General features: G+C 35.3%; 1 protein-coding gene across 1 annotated transcript; it reads left to right on the forward strand.

The window, feature by feature from the left end:
• Window positions 1–14,540: 14,540 nt before the first annotated feature.
• On the forward strand, window positions 14,541–15,479 carry LOC123947063 (olfactory receptor 6C2-like). The gene has a single exon (XM_046013021.1). The coding sequence runs from the start codon at window positions 14,541–14,543 to the stop codon at window positions 15,477–15,479; it is 939 nt and encodes a 312-aa protein (XP_045868977.1).
• The last annotated feature ends 6,079 nt before the right edge of the window (window positions 15,480–21,558 follow it).

Genomic DNA, 21,558 nt, shown 5'->3' on the forward strand with positions numbered 1-21,558 from the left:
ACTTTTCACATTTCCCCCTTTTGATTATGATCTTTCTCGGAAAGCATCCTTAATCAGTCATGTATTTACTTAGTCCCATGTCGCTGGGATGGACCTATCCCAGGAAATCTTGTCCCATGTTGGAGGGAATTTTTAATCTTGGACAATTTAAAGGCACTTTAAGGACACTGTCATTAGCATCAGACCACAATGAGCAACATGGAGGCAGTCAGAAAAATGGTTCTTAGACTGTTTCCTCATCTGGGGCTTTAATAAGCCACCTGGAATTTCAAGCAAATCAATCCTTGGAGTGACCATAATCAGATGCTCACCTTCCTTAGCAAGATGATAAGCATAAAAAGAACAATTAGCAATAATAATATTCCCTAAAACAAATGTACATTAGGTGTTAATCTAGAAAATTGTTAAGAATGTTGAATTGTGAAGTATCTAAAGGCTCAGTAAACTTAGTGCAATAGTACAGATCTGAGGAAATAAAACCTTACTGTTGGCAAGTCAGCAAGGCCTGTAAAATTTCATATTTTAATGAAATAAAATCTGAAGTACAAAAATGGAATCATTGCTAGCAACTCTTTTCATATATTTTCCCTTTTCCTCATAAGTCCCTGAAGAATCATCAATAGAGTAATGTTAGTCACTAAAAGGCCAGCATAGTTTCAATACCTGCCCTGGTTCCATCCAGTCCCTCTGTGACAGAGTTGTGGGGAGCAAGTAAGGGGAGGTCCTGTGACTAATTTCTCCAAGTCTTCAAGTCTATAAAATCCATGCCGATTAAAATTATCTGACATAGTGTTCTGTGCAAACATAAGCTACACTGTTGGGCAATTTACAGCATAAGATTCAATTTTTAATAAACATCTGGTTAACACAGGAACACATATAATTAAGATTAATAGCGATAAATGAGTTTGTCCTATCATTCTTAACCATGATCCTATTTCTGATGGTAAACAACTGAAGAAATTGAAATAATATCCAAGTCCGGGCTTGTGTCCTATTTCACCTATTATGTTGATATTATCCTTTATAAATTGTAGTTGTTTTTTTAAAAGATTTTATTTATTTATTTGACCGACAGAGATCACAAGGAGGCAGAGAGGCAGGCACACAGAGAGGAAGAAGCAGGCTCTATGTGGGGCTCAATCCCAGGACACTGAGATCATGACCTGAGTCGAAGGCAGAGGCTTTAACCCACTGAGCCACCCAGGTGCCCTAAATTTTAGTTCTTATGTTGTTACTTCACCAGATCAATTACCATAGAAACAGCATTTTTCTCCTCAAAAGGCACAAGAGCTTTCTTGTTGCTCCATTAAGATATGAAGTGCCCTTGATAGTCTCTAAGACAACTTCTGCCAGGCTACTGACTTCAGTTTGTTGATAATTCAAATTGAACAGAAGTTTTAAAGGTGCTGGTGATGAGTATGGATAAGGTGCATATTTCCTTTTCTAAGTTTATTATTCCAGTCCAAGGGAAAAAAAGGCTTGGGCAAAAGTATAACCAGGTCCCTTTCTATCTTAGATTGAGAATTATAAGAAACAAATTGAAAGTTGCTGGAGGGGAGGGTAGTGGGGGGATGGGGTAATTGGGTGACTTCTGATGGAAATGACTCATCAGATGACCCACTGGGCAGCTGATAAACTTGTAAATGTCATGAAGCAATATTGGTGGGAGATATTTCTAGGGGTGCCAGAATGGCACAATTGACTTCTTCTTAGAAGAAGCTAAACGCAACAAATCTAATTTTGAATGACCAAAAATCTTGATAATGGCCAATGCAGACAGAATTTTGTCAAAAATATCAAAACGTTTTATACATTTGAGTAAATGGTCTCACAGATTATTATGAAAGATACTTAACTGTGTATTTGACCAGAGACAATAAAAGATTTTACAGGAAAATGCCAGAAGGTTACAGACTTGTGAGCAAAACCTATCAAAGACCTAATAAAGCACAGAAAATTACTTCAATAAAACACAAAATCTTTGCTTTTCTTTCATAATCTCTTATCAGAAGCAGACCAATAGTACAGGAAAACTTTGTCCTTTCAGCAGATGAAAGAATATTAAGTTTTATCCTGACATTGTTCAGCTAGACTAGAAACGATACAATAAGCAGAGGCAACAGGATCCCTGTATCACTGTTGAAGAAGGTTCTCAGAGAGCAAAGACTTGAAAGATGTGACGCCAACATCAGAACTGATGACAGAGCTAGCAATATCTGTGATGCCATTACCAGAATTCCCAGCCTTGCAACTGACTAGGAAAAAATGAAGGAATTTCTTTTGAACAAAGATTGTTGCCTGGCTGTAAGTCTGAAAAGACAACCTATTTATGAGGCAATCAAAGAGTGATTACAGCTTGGCCTCGAGAAGTTACGACTGTGTGTGTACAGGGCAGAAGAGTGATTGTTCTTATACTGACTTTTTCAGCCAGCTGCACAGATCCTTTTGTTGCTCAGTTAAATGTGGTATAAAACCAGTAGCTTTCAAACATGCTGGATCATTTCACAGCAAGAAATAGTGTACATTTATGTCCCAGGACATACATACACATTAGAACCATATAAGTAACTGAAATAAAAGTTCAATAAATAGACATGTATTTCCTTGACATGGAAATATTTTCAGGAAGTATTTCCTGACATGTATATATTTTCAGCATATGCCATGCATACTCTATTTTCCATTCTATGACATTATTCTTTTTTATTTATATAAAGGTAATAAATAAATCTATAATAAAATATGTAAATTATAGGTAAAATTAAAGACACATATATCATCCATCCACCTACATTGATAGGTATTGTGTATTTTTTATTTAAATAAATGTTAACCATAACTCATCAATGGTCTGTGATTTCAGTATGAAAAATGAGAAGTTACAGCAAATCCTTCCACAGGGTGAGAAAACTCTGTGGGAGTTCAATGCACCTTATCTTCTAAAGGGGCACCTGTGGCCTTGTCTGCATTCTCTCAGCATCAATGCACACAGTTTGCACAGAGTTAATTTATGCTTATTACTCTGTTTTAACATTTTCTCTGGTTCATTTTGTAATGTTAGCTCTTCTTCCAACCTTTTTAACTATTTGTAATCTTTCCTTTTCAGGGAAAACTAGGAAACCAGCAATTGGGGGCCATAATAAATTAGCATCCTGTAGTATATTAGCAACCTTTTAAAAATATCCGAAATTTTCAGAAATATATTCTTCCTCATAATACATTTCTTGTAAATATTAAAAGACAAAAGTAAATAAACTTATGTTTAACAGTTAATGTTTCTCTGATTTGTAAGTAATTTAAATATTTAACAAATATCCATTATTTAGTTTAACTTAGTATAAACTTTGATCTTATTCATATTAATTTAAATCACTTGCTTAACATAACAATTATATTTGGATTAAACACTAACTAGCTAAACACCATTTTCTTATTTATCTCATTGACAAATTTCAGAACATTGAGACAACATGAGCTTATTTGATTGTAAACAAATGTAGAAAAATTTGTTTACCCACATTATATCTAATGCTGATAACTGTGAAGACATTCCTGTTTTTTTTAAACCAATAAACTTGAATTAGCTTTTATATATCAAAGATCATATGAACTTGAAAAAACGTGTATGTTAGTTTGATTATATTTCTGAGAACTTTAGGAATATTTAATTTATAAGCACTTGAGTTTGGTTGACAATTAAATAGAGCTCTTACAAATTAATTTTGGTAATACCATCCAGAGGTTGAAAAACACTATGTCCATAATGTGTATAGAGATAGACCAAGAGATCTTACAGATTTTGATATTTCTTTTTTAAATATTCCTCATATTGTCATATGCCCCAGATATGAAACTCAAAAGAATAGCTGAAACTCAAGTTGTGTTTCTGGTAGATGGACCAAATTAAAATTACCAGCTCAAATGTCCAAAGTCTTTAACCAAAGACTTTTTAAATTATTATTATTATTATCACTTGCATGCTGTCAGAATCCTTTTAGAGCTGTATGGGAGCTATTTTGTCTTTAGAAGCTTCTGTATGCCAATCAAAGAATGCGTTCCATGGTCTTCAAGTGGTTTGGAATCTTTTCTTTTAAGAGTCTCTGTTAAGGTGGACTCGTTTAAAACAAAGCTTCCCCAAAATGGCCAATGCAATTTTAAATGATCCAACAGCTATTTTAAGATACCAGGAATTATTCATATTCCCCCCTTGTGAAAGTAAAGTGTATTTACCAATAGGAAGACCCATTGCCACCACCACCACAACATAGCTGTGAGCTGGCACCATAATCATCTCCCTTGGTATCTCCAACTTGGCCCCAAATAAAGGCTACAATCTCAACCAGAAGAAGGGATGTTGGAACATGAAAGGACTCACAGTTGAAGGAGACAGCTGTCCAGCATACTGATGAGTACAAATGCTTGAGTGAATACCATGGCCAGTTCTAGACCACGCTGAGCCTGTAGCAGTGGGATTGCTTCCAGTGACACCAGTCATGTCAACCTAAAATTGTCAGGAAGCACGAATTAAGCAAGAGTATTTATTTGGAATCAAAGAATTGCAATTCAGGGTACACGGACTTGGGAGAAACTAAATAGTGTCTTACTAGGGAGCAAAAGCCAGGGTTTTTTTGTTTGTTTGTTTGCTTTGTTTTTGTTTTTGTTTTTGTTTTAAGCAAATATGGAATTGTTGTATTAGTTGTTGACAAAGAATTTTTTATTAGTGCTGGCAACAGAAACCTAATCTCGACTGAATATAATTGGCTCAAAGTCTATCACTAAATTGTCTCTTACTATAGCGAAGGCAGCTCTTCAGGCTGAGTGCTTGGAATATTTTGGGTTTGGCCCAGTTTAAAAGTACATGGTTCCACCAGTGAAGACTTGTATGAGACCCATCTCCTTAATGGCCTCCTGGCTCCATTTAAAAACTCCCTAACATGGAGCAGGAGCAAGATGGTGGACAAGTAGGAAACTGAATGGATAGTTATCAAAACATTCTGAACACCGACAAACTTAACAGGAGGTCGAAGAGGAGAAGAGCAGCAATTCTAGGAACAGGAAATTGACCACTTTCAGGAAGGTAAGGCATGTGGAGAAGTGAATCTGAAGAGACAGAAAGATAGACCAAGGAGTCAGCACCCAGCAAGTGAGAGAGCAGCAGAATACAAAATCAGAACTTTTATAAGTCTGCTCCACTGTTGCTCCAGAGGCTAAGTAGGAGGTGGATCCCCCTTGGGGACAATGTGGTCTCAGCACCCACAGGGACATAAAAAGACCAGAGATGTCGGAATGTGGCAGAGCTCCCAGGTATTGGAGCAGCGAAGCCAACCGCAGAGACAGAGCCGAGGCGTGTGGTCTCAGCTTGCGGTTACCTTAAGCCATGATCCAAGGCACAGCAGGGCAACTGCAACTGAAGAGATCCAGAGAGACTTCATTCCTTCTCCGGGAGGAGTTACATAGGAGTACTTTGCAGGTATCTACTGGCAATGGAGACTCCAAACCCAGCCATGTGCCAGAGATAGAAATGCTTGTTCACAGGCTGGGTGATCTCGGAGCACACCTGGAGACCAGGGAGAGCTTCTCTGAAGCTAGAACTCAATTACAAAACCCACAAAAGTGGATTTACCACTTTTCTTGGAGGGTGCACTGAGGAGTGGGGCCCTGAATTCTTGGCTCTTATGGGGTGGGAGAATGGGAGGCTTCCATTTTCATTCCTGTCCTCCAAAGCTGTACAGAAAGTGTTCATGAAAAAAAAAAGCTACCAAGAGCAGATTGCTTAGCCTGGTCTCTGTCAAGGGCAGTGCAATTCTGCCTCAGGCAAAGACATTTGAGAATCACTGCAACAGGCCCCTCCCCCAGAAGATCAGCAAGAACATCCAGGCAAGAGCAAATTCACCAACCAATAAGAAATGCAAAACTCCAGAGATAGGGGAAAGCAACATGTAGAATTCATGTTTTTTCCCCCCCATGGTATTTTAGTCTTTCAGAGTTTATTTTTTTTTAATTTTATTTTTTTCTTATTACAGTTTTTAAAATTTTTCTTCTTTCCTATTTTAACATTGACTATTTTATGTTACCAATACCTTTTCAAAACTCTTTTTAAATTTTCATTGTTATACTCGTATTTTATTCCTTCATTGTTTTTAACCTTATTTTTTTGTATAAATATAGGGTTTTTTTCTTTAAAAATTTGGATACAATTTCTTCTACTAGATCAAAATATAACCTAAATTGAGAGCATGCTTTCAAACTAGTCTCCAGCCTGATCGCATTCTTTCCTCTTTTCAACCAACTTCTTATCTTATCAATTCCTTTTTTAGAATCTATTTTAATTTTCATCTTCACATTCATATTCCATCCCTTCATCCTGTTTAACCCTTTTTTTGGTCTATATACAAGTTTTTCTTTCTTCAAAATTTTAGGAGTTAGTTTCTTCTAACAGACCAAAATACACCCAAAATCAAGTGTCCAGCTTTGTTCTATTCACCAGTGTAATATATATATATATTTTTTTCTTTTTCTCCCCCTTCCTTTGCCCCTTCCCCAGTTTTGGGTCTCTTCTGATTTGGTTAGTATATGTTTTTCTGGGGTCATTGCTACCCTTTTAGTATTTTATTCTCTCATTCACCTATTCTTAGCTGGATAAAATGACAAGGTGGAAAATCTCACTACAAAAAAAAAAATAAAAAAGAAAGAAAACAAAACAAAACAAAACAAAACAAACAAGAGGCAGTAGCAAGGGCTAGGGACCTAATCAATACAGACATTAGTAATATGTCAGAACCAGAGTTCAGAATGATGATTATCAAGGTGCTAGTTAGGCTTGAAAAAAGCATAAAAAATATTAGAGAATCCCTTTCTGGAGAAATAAAAAAAAATACAATCTAATCATGCTGAAATCAAAAAAGCTATTAATGAAAGGCAATAAAAAATGGAGGCTTTTACTGTTAGGATAGATGAAACAGAGGAGAAAGTTACTGGTATGGAAGACCAAATAATGTAGAGTAATGAAGCTGAGAAAAAAAGATATAAACAACTACTGGATCATGAGGGGAGAACTCAAAAGATAAGTGATATCATAAGATGAAATAATATTAGAATAATTGGGATCCCCGAAGAGGAAGAAAAAGAGAAGATATATTGGAGCAAATTACAGCAGATAATTTCCCTATTTGGTGAAGGGAACAAGCATCAAAATACAGGAGGTGCAGAGAAGCCAAAATCAATAAAAATGGATAGTTATCAAACCCAAAATCAATAAAAATAGGACTACACCTTGTCATCTAATAGTAAAACTTACAAGTTTCAGTGGCAAAGAAAATCCTGAAAGCAGCTCAGGACAAGGGGTTTGTAACATACAATGGTAGAAATATTAGATTGGCAGCAGGCTTATCCACAGAGACCTGGCAGGCCAGAAAGGACTGGCATGATATATTCAGAGCACTAAATGAGAAAAACATGCAGCCAAGAATACTATATCCAGCTAGACTATCATGGAAAGTAGAAGGAGAGATAAAAACTACCAGGACAAACAAAAACTAAAAGAATTTGCAAACACCAAACCAGCTCTACAGGAATTAGTGAAAGGGGTCCTCTAAGCAAAAAGAGAGCCTAAAAGGAACAGACCAGAAAGGAACAGAGACATATAGGTAACAGTCACCTTACAGGCAATACAATGGCACTAAATTCATATCTTTCTATAGTTACCTGAATGTAAATGGGCTAAATGTCCCAAACAAAAGACACAGGGTATCAGAATGGATAAAAAAAAGAAGACCCATCGGGGCACTGGGGTGGCTCAGTAGGTGAAGTCACTGCCTTCAGCTCAAGTCATGATCTCAGGGTCCTAGGATCGAGCCCCACATTGGGCTCCTTGCTCAGTGGGGAGCCTGTCTCTCTCTGCCTCTGCCTGCCTCTCTGCCTGCTTGTGCTCTCTGTCTCTATCGCCGTCAAATAAATAAATAAATAAAATCTTAAAAAAAAAAAAGAAGTCCCATCAGTATGCTGTCTACAAGAAACTCATTTTAGACCCAAAGACACCTCCAGATTTAAAGTGAGGGACTGCAAAACAAGTTACCATGCTGATGGACAACAAAAGAAAGCTAGGGTGGCAATCCTTATATCAAATAAGTTAGATTTTAAGCCAAAGACTGTAAGAGATGAAGAAAGACACTATATCATACTTAAAGGGTTTATCCAACAAGAAAATCTACCAATTTTAAATACCTATGCCCCCAACATGGGAGCACCCAATTATATAAACCAATTAATAATAAAATCAAAGAAACACATCAACAATAACACAATAATAGTAGACTTTAACAGCCTCTTTACTGAAATGGACAGATCATCTAAGCAAAAGATCAGCAAGGAAATAAAGGCTTTAAATGACACACTGGACCAGATGGACATCACAGATATATGATACTTTATATGGAAAACACAAAAGACTCCACTCCAAAACTGCTAGAACTCATACAAGAATTCATTAAAGTGTTGGGATATAAAATCAATGCACAGAAATCAGTTGCATTTCTATACACCAACAGCAAGACAGAAGAAAGAGAAGTTAAGGAGTCAATCTGATTTACAATTGTACCCAAAACCATAAGATATGTAGAAATAAATATAACCAAAGAGTCAAGGAATATATACTCAGAAAACTATAAAGTAGTCATGAAAGAAATGGAGGAAGACATAAAGAAATGGAAAAACGGAGACACCTGGGTGGCTCAGTTGGTTAAGCAGCTGCCTTTGGCTGAGGTCATGATCCCAGCGTTTTGGGATCGAGTCCCACATCGGGCTCCTTGCTCGACAGGCAGCCTGATTCTCCCTCTGCCTTAGCCTGCCACTCTGTCTGCCAGTGCTCGCTCTCACTTGGCTCTCTCTCTGACAAATAAATAAATAAAATCTTAAAAAAAAAAGAGTCTTTAAAAAAGAAATGGAAAAACGTTCCATGATCATGGATTGGAAGAACAAATATTGTGAAAATGTCTATACTACCTAGAGCACTCTATACATTTAAAGCAATCCCTATCAAAACACCATCAATTTTTTTTTCAAAGAAATAGAACAAATACTCCTAAAATTTATATGGAACCAGAAAAGACCCGTAATAGCCAGAGTAATGTTGGAAAAAAAAAAAAAAAGTTGGTGGCCTCACAATTCCAGACTTCAAGCTCTATTACAAAGCTGTAATCATCAAGACACTTTGATACTGACCCAAAAACAGACACATGGATCAGTGGAACAGAATAGAGAGCCCAGAAATAGATCCTCAACTCCATGGTAAACTAATATTCAACAAAGCAGGAAAGAGTTTCCAATGGAAAAAAGACAATCTCTTCAACAAATGGTGTTGGGAAAATTGGACAGCCACATGCAGATGAATGAAACTGGATGATGTCCTTACTCCACACACAAAAAATAGACTAAAAATGGATAAAAGACCTCAATCTAAGACAGGACTCCATCAAAATCATTGAGGAGAACACAGGCAGCACCCTCTTCGACCTCAGCCTCAGCAACTTCTTCCTAGGAACATTGTCAAAGGCAAGGGAAGCAAGGGCAAAAATGAGACTTCATCAGGACCGAAAGCTTTTGCACAGCAAAGGAACAGTCAATAACACCAAAAGACAACTGCCAGAATGGGAGAAGATATTCGCAAATGACATATCAAATAAAGGGCTAGTATCCAAAATCTATAAAGAACTTATCAAACTCAACACCCAAAGAACCAATAATCCAATCAAGAAATGGATAGGGGGTGCCTGCATGGCTCAGTTGTTGGGCATCTGCTTTTGGCTCACATCACGATCCCAGGGTCTGGAATCAAGCCCTGCATCAAGCTCCCTGCTCAGTGATGGGCCTGCTTCTCCCTCTCCCATTCCCCCTGCTTCTATTCCCTCTTGCTCTTGCTGTGTCTCTCTCTGTCAAATAAATAAATAAAATCTTAAAAAAAAAAAAGAAAGAAACGGACATAAGACATGAAGCAATATTTTGGCAAAGAAGACAACCAAATGACCAATAGACACATGAAAAAGTGCTCAACATCACTTGGAATCAGGGAAATACAAATCAAAACCACAGTGAAATAGCACCTCACACCAGTCAGAATGGCCAAAATTAACAAGTCAGGAAATGACAGATGTTGGCAAGGATGCAGAGAAAGGGGAACCCTCCTACACTGTTGGTGGGAATGCAAGTTGGTGAAGCCACTCTGGGAAAACAATATGGATGTTCCTCAAAAAGTTGAAAATAGGGGAGTCTGGGTGGCTCAGTGGGTTAAGCCTCTGCCTTTGGATCAGGTCATGATCTCCCGGTCCTGGGATCAAGCCCTGCATCTGGCTCCCTGCTCAGCAGGGAGCCTGCTTCCCCCTCTCTCTCTCTGCCTGCCTCTCTGCCTACTTGTGATCTCTGTCAAATAAATATATAAAATCTTTTAAAAAAAGATAAATATAAAAAACACAGAAGGGAAGAATGTTATGTATGATTCCATTCATATGAAACACAAGAAAAAGATTTGCATTTGAAAAAATCAAATTTAATATAAAATGATGAAAAGTATATTTCCATTGGCTGGGATTAGAGGGTTTTAATAGGAAGAGACATGAAGGGGACTTTGTAGGGAAATGAAATATTCATTGTATTTTCAGTGGTAATAATAATTAAAGAGGTATATTTTTGTAAAAATTCCTCAACTGAAATATTAAAAAATGGTCCATTTATTCTATGTAAATTTTACTGTAACAAATCTGTAACCCAACCTAGACCCATGTTAATCCATAAATGAATGGAGGTAATAATTACTTAAAAAAAAGAAGATGTATGTTCATGACTTAGGTGTATGCACAAAGATACTCATACACTTAATTTAAAAGAAGATATTAATTATTACTTAAAATAATGAATTAATAAAATTATTAATTAAAAACACAGAAATATATCATTATTATGAAGAGAGTTCAATTCTATCATTTATCTGACAATGTACAAAAAATATTTTCACAATTTTTTAATCATTATAAATTTTTTTATAATGATAAAATATATAAAAAGAAGCTAAAGTGATGTAAGGTAATTGGAAACAGTATAATTATCCATACAGTGATATTTTACAATGGTGAAACTTTGGAAGCAATATACATTTATGACACTGATAAATTTTGGTTTAAATTCTGATGTCATATTAATATAGTGTAACAAAATTAAATAGATTTAAAATGATGCATCTCAATAATAATTAAGATATAGCAAGATTCACACACTTCTAAGGGTAAAATAGCTTAGACAACTTGTATATCTCAATACAGAGGTATTTTGAATTTAATGTTCATGCATTTGTACTTACTATATGTGACAAACATGCATATGTTTACAGGAAGGAAAGAAGGAAAGGTATTCTCCAAAATATTACCTCTAATATTTCACCGTGATTTTTCTGTTGTTATATATCTAATCATATATTTTAACATATAATTTGTTCATTCCATAACTATTCAAAAAAGCAGAGAGGGAGATCTATCATCTTTTACTACCTTATATCATAAGAATTAAAAAAAAAAAAAAAAAACTGGACTAGTTTAAGAGTCAATGTTCTCCTACCAGTCTCTTAAATGACTCTGTTGCTTTTCCTGTCTCTAAAGGACATGTTTCCACTGCTACTGTGTTAAGTTTTTGTTTTGTTTTGTTTTGTTTTTGTTTTTGTTTTTTACCTTAAGGTCAAATGATACAAGATGATGACTCATTAGAGATTTTTGAACCTGGGTCATCAAGGACTCTTCTGTTTATTAATTTTGCTGCAGATATGGCAAATAAATATCAAGCTTGGGAAACTGGAAAATTCTCTTCTCTCAGCAAAACAGTTCATAACATCCACTCTTCCAGAGTTCCCCTGAATCTGTTTTTCTTCTCGATGGCTGAGAATTAAAAAAAAAAAAAAAACAAAAAAAAAAAAACAAAAAACCTATTTCCTAGGCTTGTGATGGCACTACAGTTATTATGTGGGAATTGATACAATCACCTGAAGATAAACCTGCGAGGAAATTATGTATATTCCTGAGAGCTGTTACTGCAGGAGTGGCCAGACTCAGCCAGTAGGGACCAGAAGTTTTCAACATTATATGCATCTTTAAGTTGTAGCTATAAGAATAATTGTAGTTAACTTAATAGAGAGAAGCTAAGATTAACTGCCAGAGTGTAAGTATTATGAATCCTGTCATTTCAGTTACATTTGTTTTGAGACTTGAGTCATATTCACCTATAGTAAGTGAATCTTTACTGATTCTATAAAATTTAGCAATGGAAGGGCACCATGGTGGCTCTCAGTCGAGCAACCAACTCTTGGCTTTGGCTCAGGTCATCATCTCAGAATTCTGGGATGGAGACCTGCATCAGGCTGGGCTCTGTGCTGAGTGCAGGGTCTTCTTAGGATTCTCTCTCTCTCTTCCTTTCCCTCTGCCCCGCCCCCACCTCACACACACTCTGTCTCTCTAAAATAAATCAAATGTTTTTAAAAACTTAGCAATGCCAGTTCTAATCTGGGTATTAAACATCATTTTTAGAGCACTTTATTCTTGGATAGTGTGCAGTTACTGATAAGATTAGTTTAAGCAACAATAAATAAGAGATCACCTAAGAGTTGCATAATTTGAATTCCATTATGAAGTTATACATCTCAAATGCAAATTCTGGGAACTAAAAACTATTAACCAGTGGCTTGTTGAGGATGTGCATGCCCAGCAAAACTGGAGACTGGAAACTGAGATTGGGTGGGGAAACACAGCACAATGGAGGGAAGATTACTCCAGATAGATAATCCATGTAAAATGTTGGTTTCAGTACCTAGCATATAATAAAGCTTCAATAAATATACAAGTTAGATTATTAAGAAAAACACAGGGGGAGAAATAGGATGAGAGTACAGAAAATTAAGAGTTTCATTTTGGACATTCATTTGTCTGGAGTGCATTTGTTTATGTAACTGAAGCACAATCATTTTTAGAAAATAGAAGTTCAAGAAAACACTCAAAGGGAGCATTGTGTTAAGAAAAAAAAAAAGTATTAACAACTGGGACACATGGGTCATGCAGTCCATTAAGCATCTGCCTTTGCCTCAGGTAATTATCCCAGAGTCCTGGAATCGAGTACCACATCAGGACCCCTTGAGCCTGCTTCTCCTTCTCCTTGCTGCTCCCCCTGATTGTGCTCTCTCTCTCTCTCTGACAAAATAAATAAATAAAATCTTTTTTAAAAGTGTTAAGAATTATGTCAACATATGAGAGACCAGCAAAAAAAAAAGTGTCTGGAGATTAGAAGGCAAAAAGATGGCAGGTAAACATGTATGTGGTATTAAGGTAAGTTATGAGAGAATGCTATGAATATTGGGTGGTTGAAGGTACACATTCTACTTAGAAATTTCCTAAACTTTAAAAGCAAGAAAACAAAAGTGATAAATTCTGGCACATATTATTTCAGTATGTTCTTGAGAACAAAACAGGACTATAGCATAATGATGATTGAATGTAAGGTAACTAAAAGGTAAATCATTCTGGACAAGGTAATTGAAGTAGTTAAAATAAACCTATCACTCTTTATCAGCCATGTACTTTCTAAGTACTTTGTATATTAGTCTTTAATTTTTTGATGAAGGAAAATATTATTTCCATTCTGTAGATTATAAAAACTGAGTCAAAGTGAAAGCAAGCCATGCTTGAAGAATGTGTTTAAGAGCTCAATCTGAAATTTTTTGTAGTTAGTGATATTAATAACAATATTTTGAAATGTGTTTCAACCTCAAATAACAGTTTGAAAACTAAGAAAAATTGTAATTATTTTTACATCCCTATATATCTTACATCCAACACATACATATTATCATTCTATACAATATATTTGTCATCAAAATACTTCCTGTCTTCCCATACCGCAGTAGGAAATTAGTGCAATTTTAAAAAGAAAATATGAAAGTCAGAGCAATGGGTGAGTGAGAAAGGAGTTGTTTAAGGAAATACATATTTTAAAAATTATAATACTAGAGCTCGCCATCTTCAGTAATGGATATGCAGAGCCTACATAGTGAGACTCAAACTATTTGTGATTTGTTCCTTATCAAAACAAAACTTCAAGGAAACGTATGAAGGTGATAATGAAAGTTTAAGATTCAGCTTTATGATTCAGTCTGTGAATAGGGACAAAATAATCTCACAAAACATTAGCAGTCAAATCTATCTGTTGGGAAAATCAAATCCCAGGTATAAGTAAAAAATATATAAATTGCAAATAAAATGTAATGAGAAGGAAGCACCCCATAATATTTTGGAGTGTGATACAGATTTTTCTGATTTTTTAAAATATCTCCTGAATTTACCAAAACCACCCAATTGTAGAACCTAGAATACCAGTGTATTGATAATATCTGTAAAAAAATTTTTGTAAATGCATGTGATTATTTGCTTAGTTTTTTTTCCCATTAATTACCACCGCATGTATATCAAATATACCTGAATTCTAAATGCAGATTGAATTGAAGTCAGAAGTCAATGATGAGAAACCGCACAATAACAACTTTTATCCTGTTGGGACTGACCGATGATCCACAACTGAAGATTATGATTTTCATCTTTCTATTTCTCACTTATATGTTGAGTATAACTGGAAACCTGACAATCATCTCCCTTACCTTCATAGATTCTCACCTTCAGAATGCCATGTACTTTTTCCTACAAAATTTCTCCTTCTTAGAGATCTCATTTACCTCTGCTTGTATTCCCAGATATTTGTACAACATATCCACAGATGACAAGACAATCACATACAACAATTGTGCCTTTCAGATTTTTTTTACTGACCTTTTTGGTGTAACAGTATTTTTTCTCCTGGCCAACATGTCCTATGATCGATATGTTGCCATCTGCAAACCCCCGCATTATGTGACCATCATGAACAAGAGGGTCTGTAGAAGACTCATCCTTGGGTGCTGGACAGCTGGCTTCTTGATCATTCTCCCACCACTTAGCCTGGGCCTAAATCTGGAATTCTGTGACTCTAATGTTATTGACCATTTTTTCTGTGATGCATTCCCCCTCCTAAAAATATCATGCTCAGAAACATGGCTTATAGAGCAGATGGTCATAGTCTATGCTGTGTTGACCTTCATTATGACCCTCATATGTGTACTTCTATCCTACATATACATCATTAAGGCTATTCTACGATTCTCTTCTCCCCAGCAAAGAAAAAAGTCATTTTCAACATGTTCTTCCCACATGATTGTAGTCTCCATCACCTATGGAAGCTGTATTTTCATCTATGTTAAGCCTTCAGCAAAGGAATCAGTGGCCATTGATAAGGGTGTGGCAGCCCTTACTACATCCATTGTTCCTATGCTGAACCCCTTCATTTATACCTTGAGAAACAAGCAAGTAAAACAAGCTGTCAAAGACTCAATCAAAAGAATTGCATTATTCTCAAAGAAATAATAGTATTTGCTAAAGTAGGGAACCACATTCATAAAAATATCTTTAGTTACTAAGTATATATCTTTAGTTTTTATGCCATTCCTTTCCAGCAAAGAGTCTATTTCAGAAAGCTTTCTTTAAAAAAAAAAATATTTATTTTTATAAGAGAGAGAGTGCACAAGTCAGGGGAGGGGTAGAAAGAGAAGAAGACTCCCTGCTGAGCAGTGAGCCTGACTAGGGGCTTGATCCCAGGACTATCATGACCTGAGCCCAAGGCAGACCCCCAGCCAACTGAGCCACCCAAGCAAAGCTCTCTGAAAAAGAAAATGTGGTACATTTCTAGGAAAGAAAAGAATGCTTCACATCTTAACAAGCCTTTACAAAACTGCAAACAAAACAAGACAAAATAAGCAGAACCAATGAGTTAATTGTATATTTTGGATAGAGTAAATGTGTCTATTGCCTTCTCCATTTCTAGCTTTTTTTTTTTTTTTTTTTTTTGACAGAGAGAGAGAGATCACAAGTAGAGCAGCAGGCAGAGAGAGAGGGGGAAGCAGGTTCCCCACCGAGCAGAGAGCCTGATGCAGGGCTCAATCCCAGGACCCTGAGACCATGACCTGAGCCTAAGGCAGTGGCTTAACCCACTGAAGCCACCCAGGCACCCCACCATTTGTAGCTTTTAAGAGCATTTTTGATGCCAGGGACCATTTCAGGCACTGGCGATAGAGTAGAAAACCTACAGGTTTCTTGCCCTTAAATGCCTTACACTTTAGAAGGGATAAGTGACTAGTGCATTAAATAAAATATGAATATCCTACAATTGTCAGGAAACAATCGTCAAGCAAAAGTGTGTATTTGGGATGAAATAATTATAATTCAGGTACCGGAGTTGGGCAGCAATGCTCTACTAGGAAGCAAAAACCAGGGGTTTTAGAGACAAAAAGGGAATGCTTGTATAAGTTGTCTACAAAAACTTTGGTGATAGCAGCAGAAAACTAATCTTGGCTAAACATAACTGGTTGCTAAGGCCATCCCTAAGCAAAAGTCCATTACTGTAGCAAGTTGTAAATACTCTTGCAGAGTCCTTGAGGTATTTGGGATTAGGCCAGGTTCAGAAGTTCATGGTTCTACCTGATGAGGACAAGCATACAGCCCACCTCTTTAATGGCCTCCCAGATGCATTTTAAAACCCCTTGACATCAATGATGCCATTTTATTTCACTTTTCACAATTATAAACAACAAAAATATCTTAAAGTGAAAAAAGGAAGCTATGACAAATGTTTGCCTCTTAATGCCAAAGCTGAATTATAAAATGTAAATTCTTACAATTTTGAATACTCAAAAAATCACTACTAGCAGTTTAATTTGAAGGTAAAGTGCTAACAATTATTCTTAAAAGACAAGTAAATTTTATTTATTTATTTATTTGTTTTGTTTTGGTTTGGTTTTGGTTTTGTTTTTCATTTTTTAATTTAATTTCTTTTCAGTGTAACAGAATTCATTGTTTATGCACCACACCCAGTGCTCCATGCAATCCATGCCCTCCATAATACCCACCACCAGGCTCCCCCAACCTCCCACCCCCCGCCCCTTCAGAACCCTCAGATTGTTTTTCAGAGGACAAGTAAATTTCTAAAGACAGTGGCTATATATCCATATCTGTATTTGTTTCTACACCTTTATAACTATATGCATTGGTTATTGAGAAACATGTAAAAAATAGAAAACAAGTAAAAACATGAAATGTATCTTAATTAGGAGCAGAAATGACTACCACTCAAAGGAAACCTATGGAAGCAGTACTTTCATCTACAGTACACAGTCAGCCATGGAAACAGTGGCTGTTAATAAGGGCATGACAGGGCTCCCTACTTCCTATGTTCAGAACTATTTCCTGGACCCCTTCATTGACACCTTGAAAAACAAGGAAGTAAAACAAATTATAATGACATTTCAGGGACCTTGACTGTGAAATAATATTTGATATATTTGATTACATAAAATATACCATTTAAATTGATTTATTTTTAATTTATAATATGGCTATAGAAATGTCTGAATTAAATATGTGGCTTACATCACCTTTCTATTGAAATGCTTCAGATATTTAAGCAGTGCTGGTTAGTAGTGGACTCGGAATATAGGTTCTGTTTATTAGACCCAAAATTCTGTATTTGACTAAAGAAAACTTCACCAAAGAAACACTTTTAGCAAAAAAGATGTTTTCATGAGACTTCTCAAGCAAAACTTACATGGAATGAAATCAGTATAAGTAACATTTAAAAATATTAACCCTAATATTAAAAAATGCTCCCAGAGACTTAACCTATAAAATGCTGTACATCTTTTTAATGTAAGATTAATAATGTACAAATGAAATTAATCTGTGGGTTAAGAATGAAAAGAACTTTCGAAAGAAAATACAAATGTAGTGACCACTAGCATAACTCTAATTTTCCTTTAAAAGTGTTGAACTTTCAAATATATATAAATTAAGATTAAAAAATAGGAATCTGAATATGTAAGCAATGTGGTTTTTTAAGAGCAACACTCCTTGGCATTGAGTAGGCAGGAAGGACGGCTGAGTGCAATGAGTTCAGGAACCCTGGGAAGCTCCTTCTAATGTAGGCAGAGCTTTTTGGCAACTCACTGTATCAATTGTTCTACAGCATTGACTTCAGTTCATACAAAAGCTCTGACTCTGGTGGAATCATTTTTTCCACATAATTTTTTCACCTTTACCCAACCTCCCATTTCCTTCATTTGTCTAGTCGATGCCTTCACTCCCAAGGAGACAATATTAAGAATTATAACCTCCTCATCTAGAACCCCTGATCTGACAAACTGGGTGTTTCCAGAGATGAGTGGACTTAATGACTAAGTTATTAGAAATTGTCAGTTTCTGGGAATTTCGATTGCAATAATAACCCTCACCTGTCTTGAGACAAGTTGCTAGAGGAGGCCTGCGTTATAGGAATAAAAGTCCCTTACTGCTTAGGCCCACTAATAATAGCTTACCTGAGGACCCAGACTGAAAAGTTATAGTCCTCCAGGTCTTGTTCTAAGACACCAGGGCTTTTTCAGTCCAAGGGTAATTACAACTAGTCTCCTAAATTCCTTAAAATGTCCAAAATGTTAAAAATATCTTTTAAAAAAATCTTAATATCAACAACAAATATTTTTGAGTGCTTATTCTACCCCAAGCTGTATGTTAAACACTTCATTTCTTTTCAATTTACATAGAGAAAACTTCATAATTCATGGTACTGTCTCAATCACATCAACAAGTATCAATTTATAGCCAACTTGTTTCATCTACAAACAGGTCTATTCCTTCCAACCCCTACTTGATTATTTGGCAGATACATACATTATTTCATATACATTTCAGCATGACTCTAAACATATAAATTTTTTAAACATTGATGATAATATATAATATATCACATAATTCACTGTGTACAGCTTGATGAGTTTTCATAAGCACTGATACTCATGTAACCATCACACAGATCCAGATACAGCACAGTTTCAGCACCCCAGACATCTCTTTCATGCCACTCAATATCAATATCCTCTCAAATGCATCTGCTCCACTGACTTACAATGCCAAAGCTCAGTTTTGTATAATCATGACCATAAAATGAATAGGAATACACAGAACATACACTTCGGGGTCTAGTTTCGTTTGTTTGACATCGTGTCTGTAGAGTGGTCCAAGTTGTTGTGTTAGCAATTTATAAGTTCTAGTCAATTATAGAAATACAGCACAATTAATTTAGCCATCTCCTATTAATAAATATTTAAGCTGTTTCCTTTATGTGACTATTATAAATAAAGGTCAAAAAACATTCTTGTGCATGTTTTTCTGGCAGACATAAACACTCACATCTGTAGAATATAGAACTAAAAGTGGATTGATAGGCTATCTGTTAGCCATATGTTTAGCTTAGTTGATATTGTCAAACACTCAACACTCAAAAATAGTGTACTAATTTATCTTCCTATCAGCAACATATATGGATTATAATTGCTTCATATTCTTGCCAACATGAAACTTTGTCAGACCTATTAACTTTAGCCATATTATGACTGATGATGTTGAATACCCTGTTGTATGCTTTTCAGATATCAGACATCCTATTTTGTGAAGTGCTTATTCAAATAATTTGTCCTTTCTATTAGATTTCTTTCTATTTGAATTTATTTTTAGGAGTTTTATTGATTTTCTATATGTCAGTCCTTTGTCAGTGGCAAATACTGAAGTTATTTATCTCTTATCTATGTTTTGCCTGTTCATGTTGTTTATGTTAAATTTGTAAAACAAAAGATCTTAACTTTAATGAAGTCCAATCCATTTCATTTTTGTTGTTGATAGAGGGTTCTTTGGTTTTTTATTTCGTTTTGGGGGCTTTGTTGTTTCAGAAATCTTTGTTAACTAAACATCATCAAGGTACATAAGTCTGTTCTATTCTATAAGTTTCACTCACATTTCTCACAAACTAAGGTTAATGGCCCATGTGAAATTGACTTTTTCTATGGTTTGAGATAGGGAACGATGGTTTTTTTTCCATATGGATATCAAAATAACAGAATTATTTCTTGAAAAGATTCCCCTTTCTCCTTGAATTCAGTGGCAATTTTGTCATCATCAGTTGATATGTGAGTGAATCTTTTTGAGGTTTCATCATTTAATTCCATTGATATGCTTATCTCTGAAACAATACTATACTATTCTATTTATAGTAGCTTTATAATAAGTTTTCATATCGAGTAGTGTAATCCAAATAACTGTCTTCTACTTCCTCAAGTTTACTTTGTTCTTATCAGTCCTTTGTTTTTCATAAAACTTTAAAAACCTTGGCAATTTCTACAAGTAAAAAATTATCTTCAGTGATTTTAAGATCGCATTGAACCAACTGGCCAATTTGGGGGAAATTAATGTCATTATAACATTAAGAACTCTAATCCACTAAAACAGTCTCATTTGTGTCTTTAATTACTTTCAAAAATATTTTCATTTTAACTGTATAGAGGCCATGCACAATATTGATAGACATATTACTGGTATTCGATAGATTCATTCCTCAGCCTTTGATAATATGTTGCTATATTACATGGAATTTTCTAATTTTTATTTTCTAATTGTTTGTTGCTAGTTTTAGAGATACTCTTGTTTTTTAATATTGACTTTTATCTAGTAATCTTCCCAAATTTAGTAATTACTAATTCTTAAATTTAGTGATTAATTCTAGTGATTTACTGTGGTGTATTTTAAATATGTCAACACACAATCAAATAATATGCAATAGTGACAGGCTACTATATTTTTTTTCTTTATTGCTCTGTCTAGGTCCCCCCAGTAAAATGATAAATAGAAATGGTGGGAGTGAACATTCTGTTATATTCCTCAACTAAACAGAGAAGATTTCAGCATTCAGAATAAAATACTTAGGAACAAATTTAACTATGGAGGTGAAAGTCTGTACTCTGAAAATTATATAAAACACTGATGAGATAAATTGAGGATACAAATAAATGGAAAGATATTTGATGCTCATGGATTGGAAAAAACAATATTGTTAAAATGTCCATACTACCCAAAGCAATTGATTCGATGCAATCCCCATTAAAATACCAATGACATTTTTCACAGAACTATAATAAAGAACTGAAAACAATCTGAGGGCTTTGAAGGGGCAGGGGTGGGAAGTTGTGTGAGCCTGGTGGTGGGTATTATGGAGGGAACATATCACATGGAGCACTGGGTGTGGTGCATAAACAATGAATTCTGGTACACTGAAAAGAAATTTAAAAAAAATTAAAAGAAAAGAATCTTAAAATTTGTATGGAACCATAAAAGCCCCCAAACAACTAAAGCAATTTGATCCAAAAAAAAATGTAGGTATCATATGCCTTGATTTCAAATTATATTACAAAGTTATAGTTATCAAAATAGGATGGTGGTACTGTAATGAAAACAGGTAAAAAGATCAATGGAATACAATAGAAAGCCCAGAAATAAACCCAAACAAATGGTTAATCAACCTATGACTAAGGAGGCAAGAATATACCATGGGGAAAAGACAATTTCTTCA

Source organism: Meles meles, chromosome 7 (genome assembly GCF_922984935.1).
Source record: "Meles meles chromosome 7, mMelMel3.1 paternal haplotype, whole genome shotgun sequence".
Taxonomy (NCBI): Eukaryota; Metazoa; Chordata; class Mammalia; order Carnivora; family Mustelidae; genus Meles; species Meles meles.

Coding starts and splice junctions, on each gene's coding strand:
- LOC123947063 (XM_046013021.1), top strand. CDS start 14,541: ATGATGAGAAACCGCACAATAACAACTTTTATCCTGTTGGGACTGACC.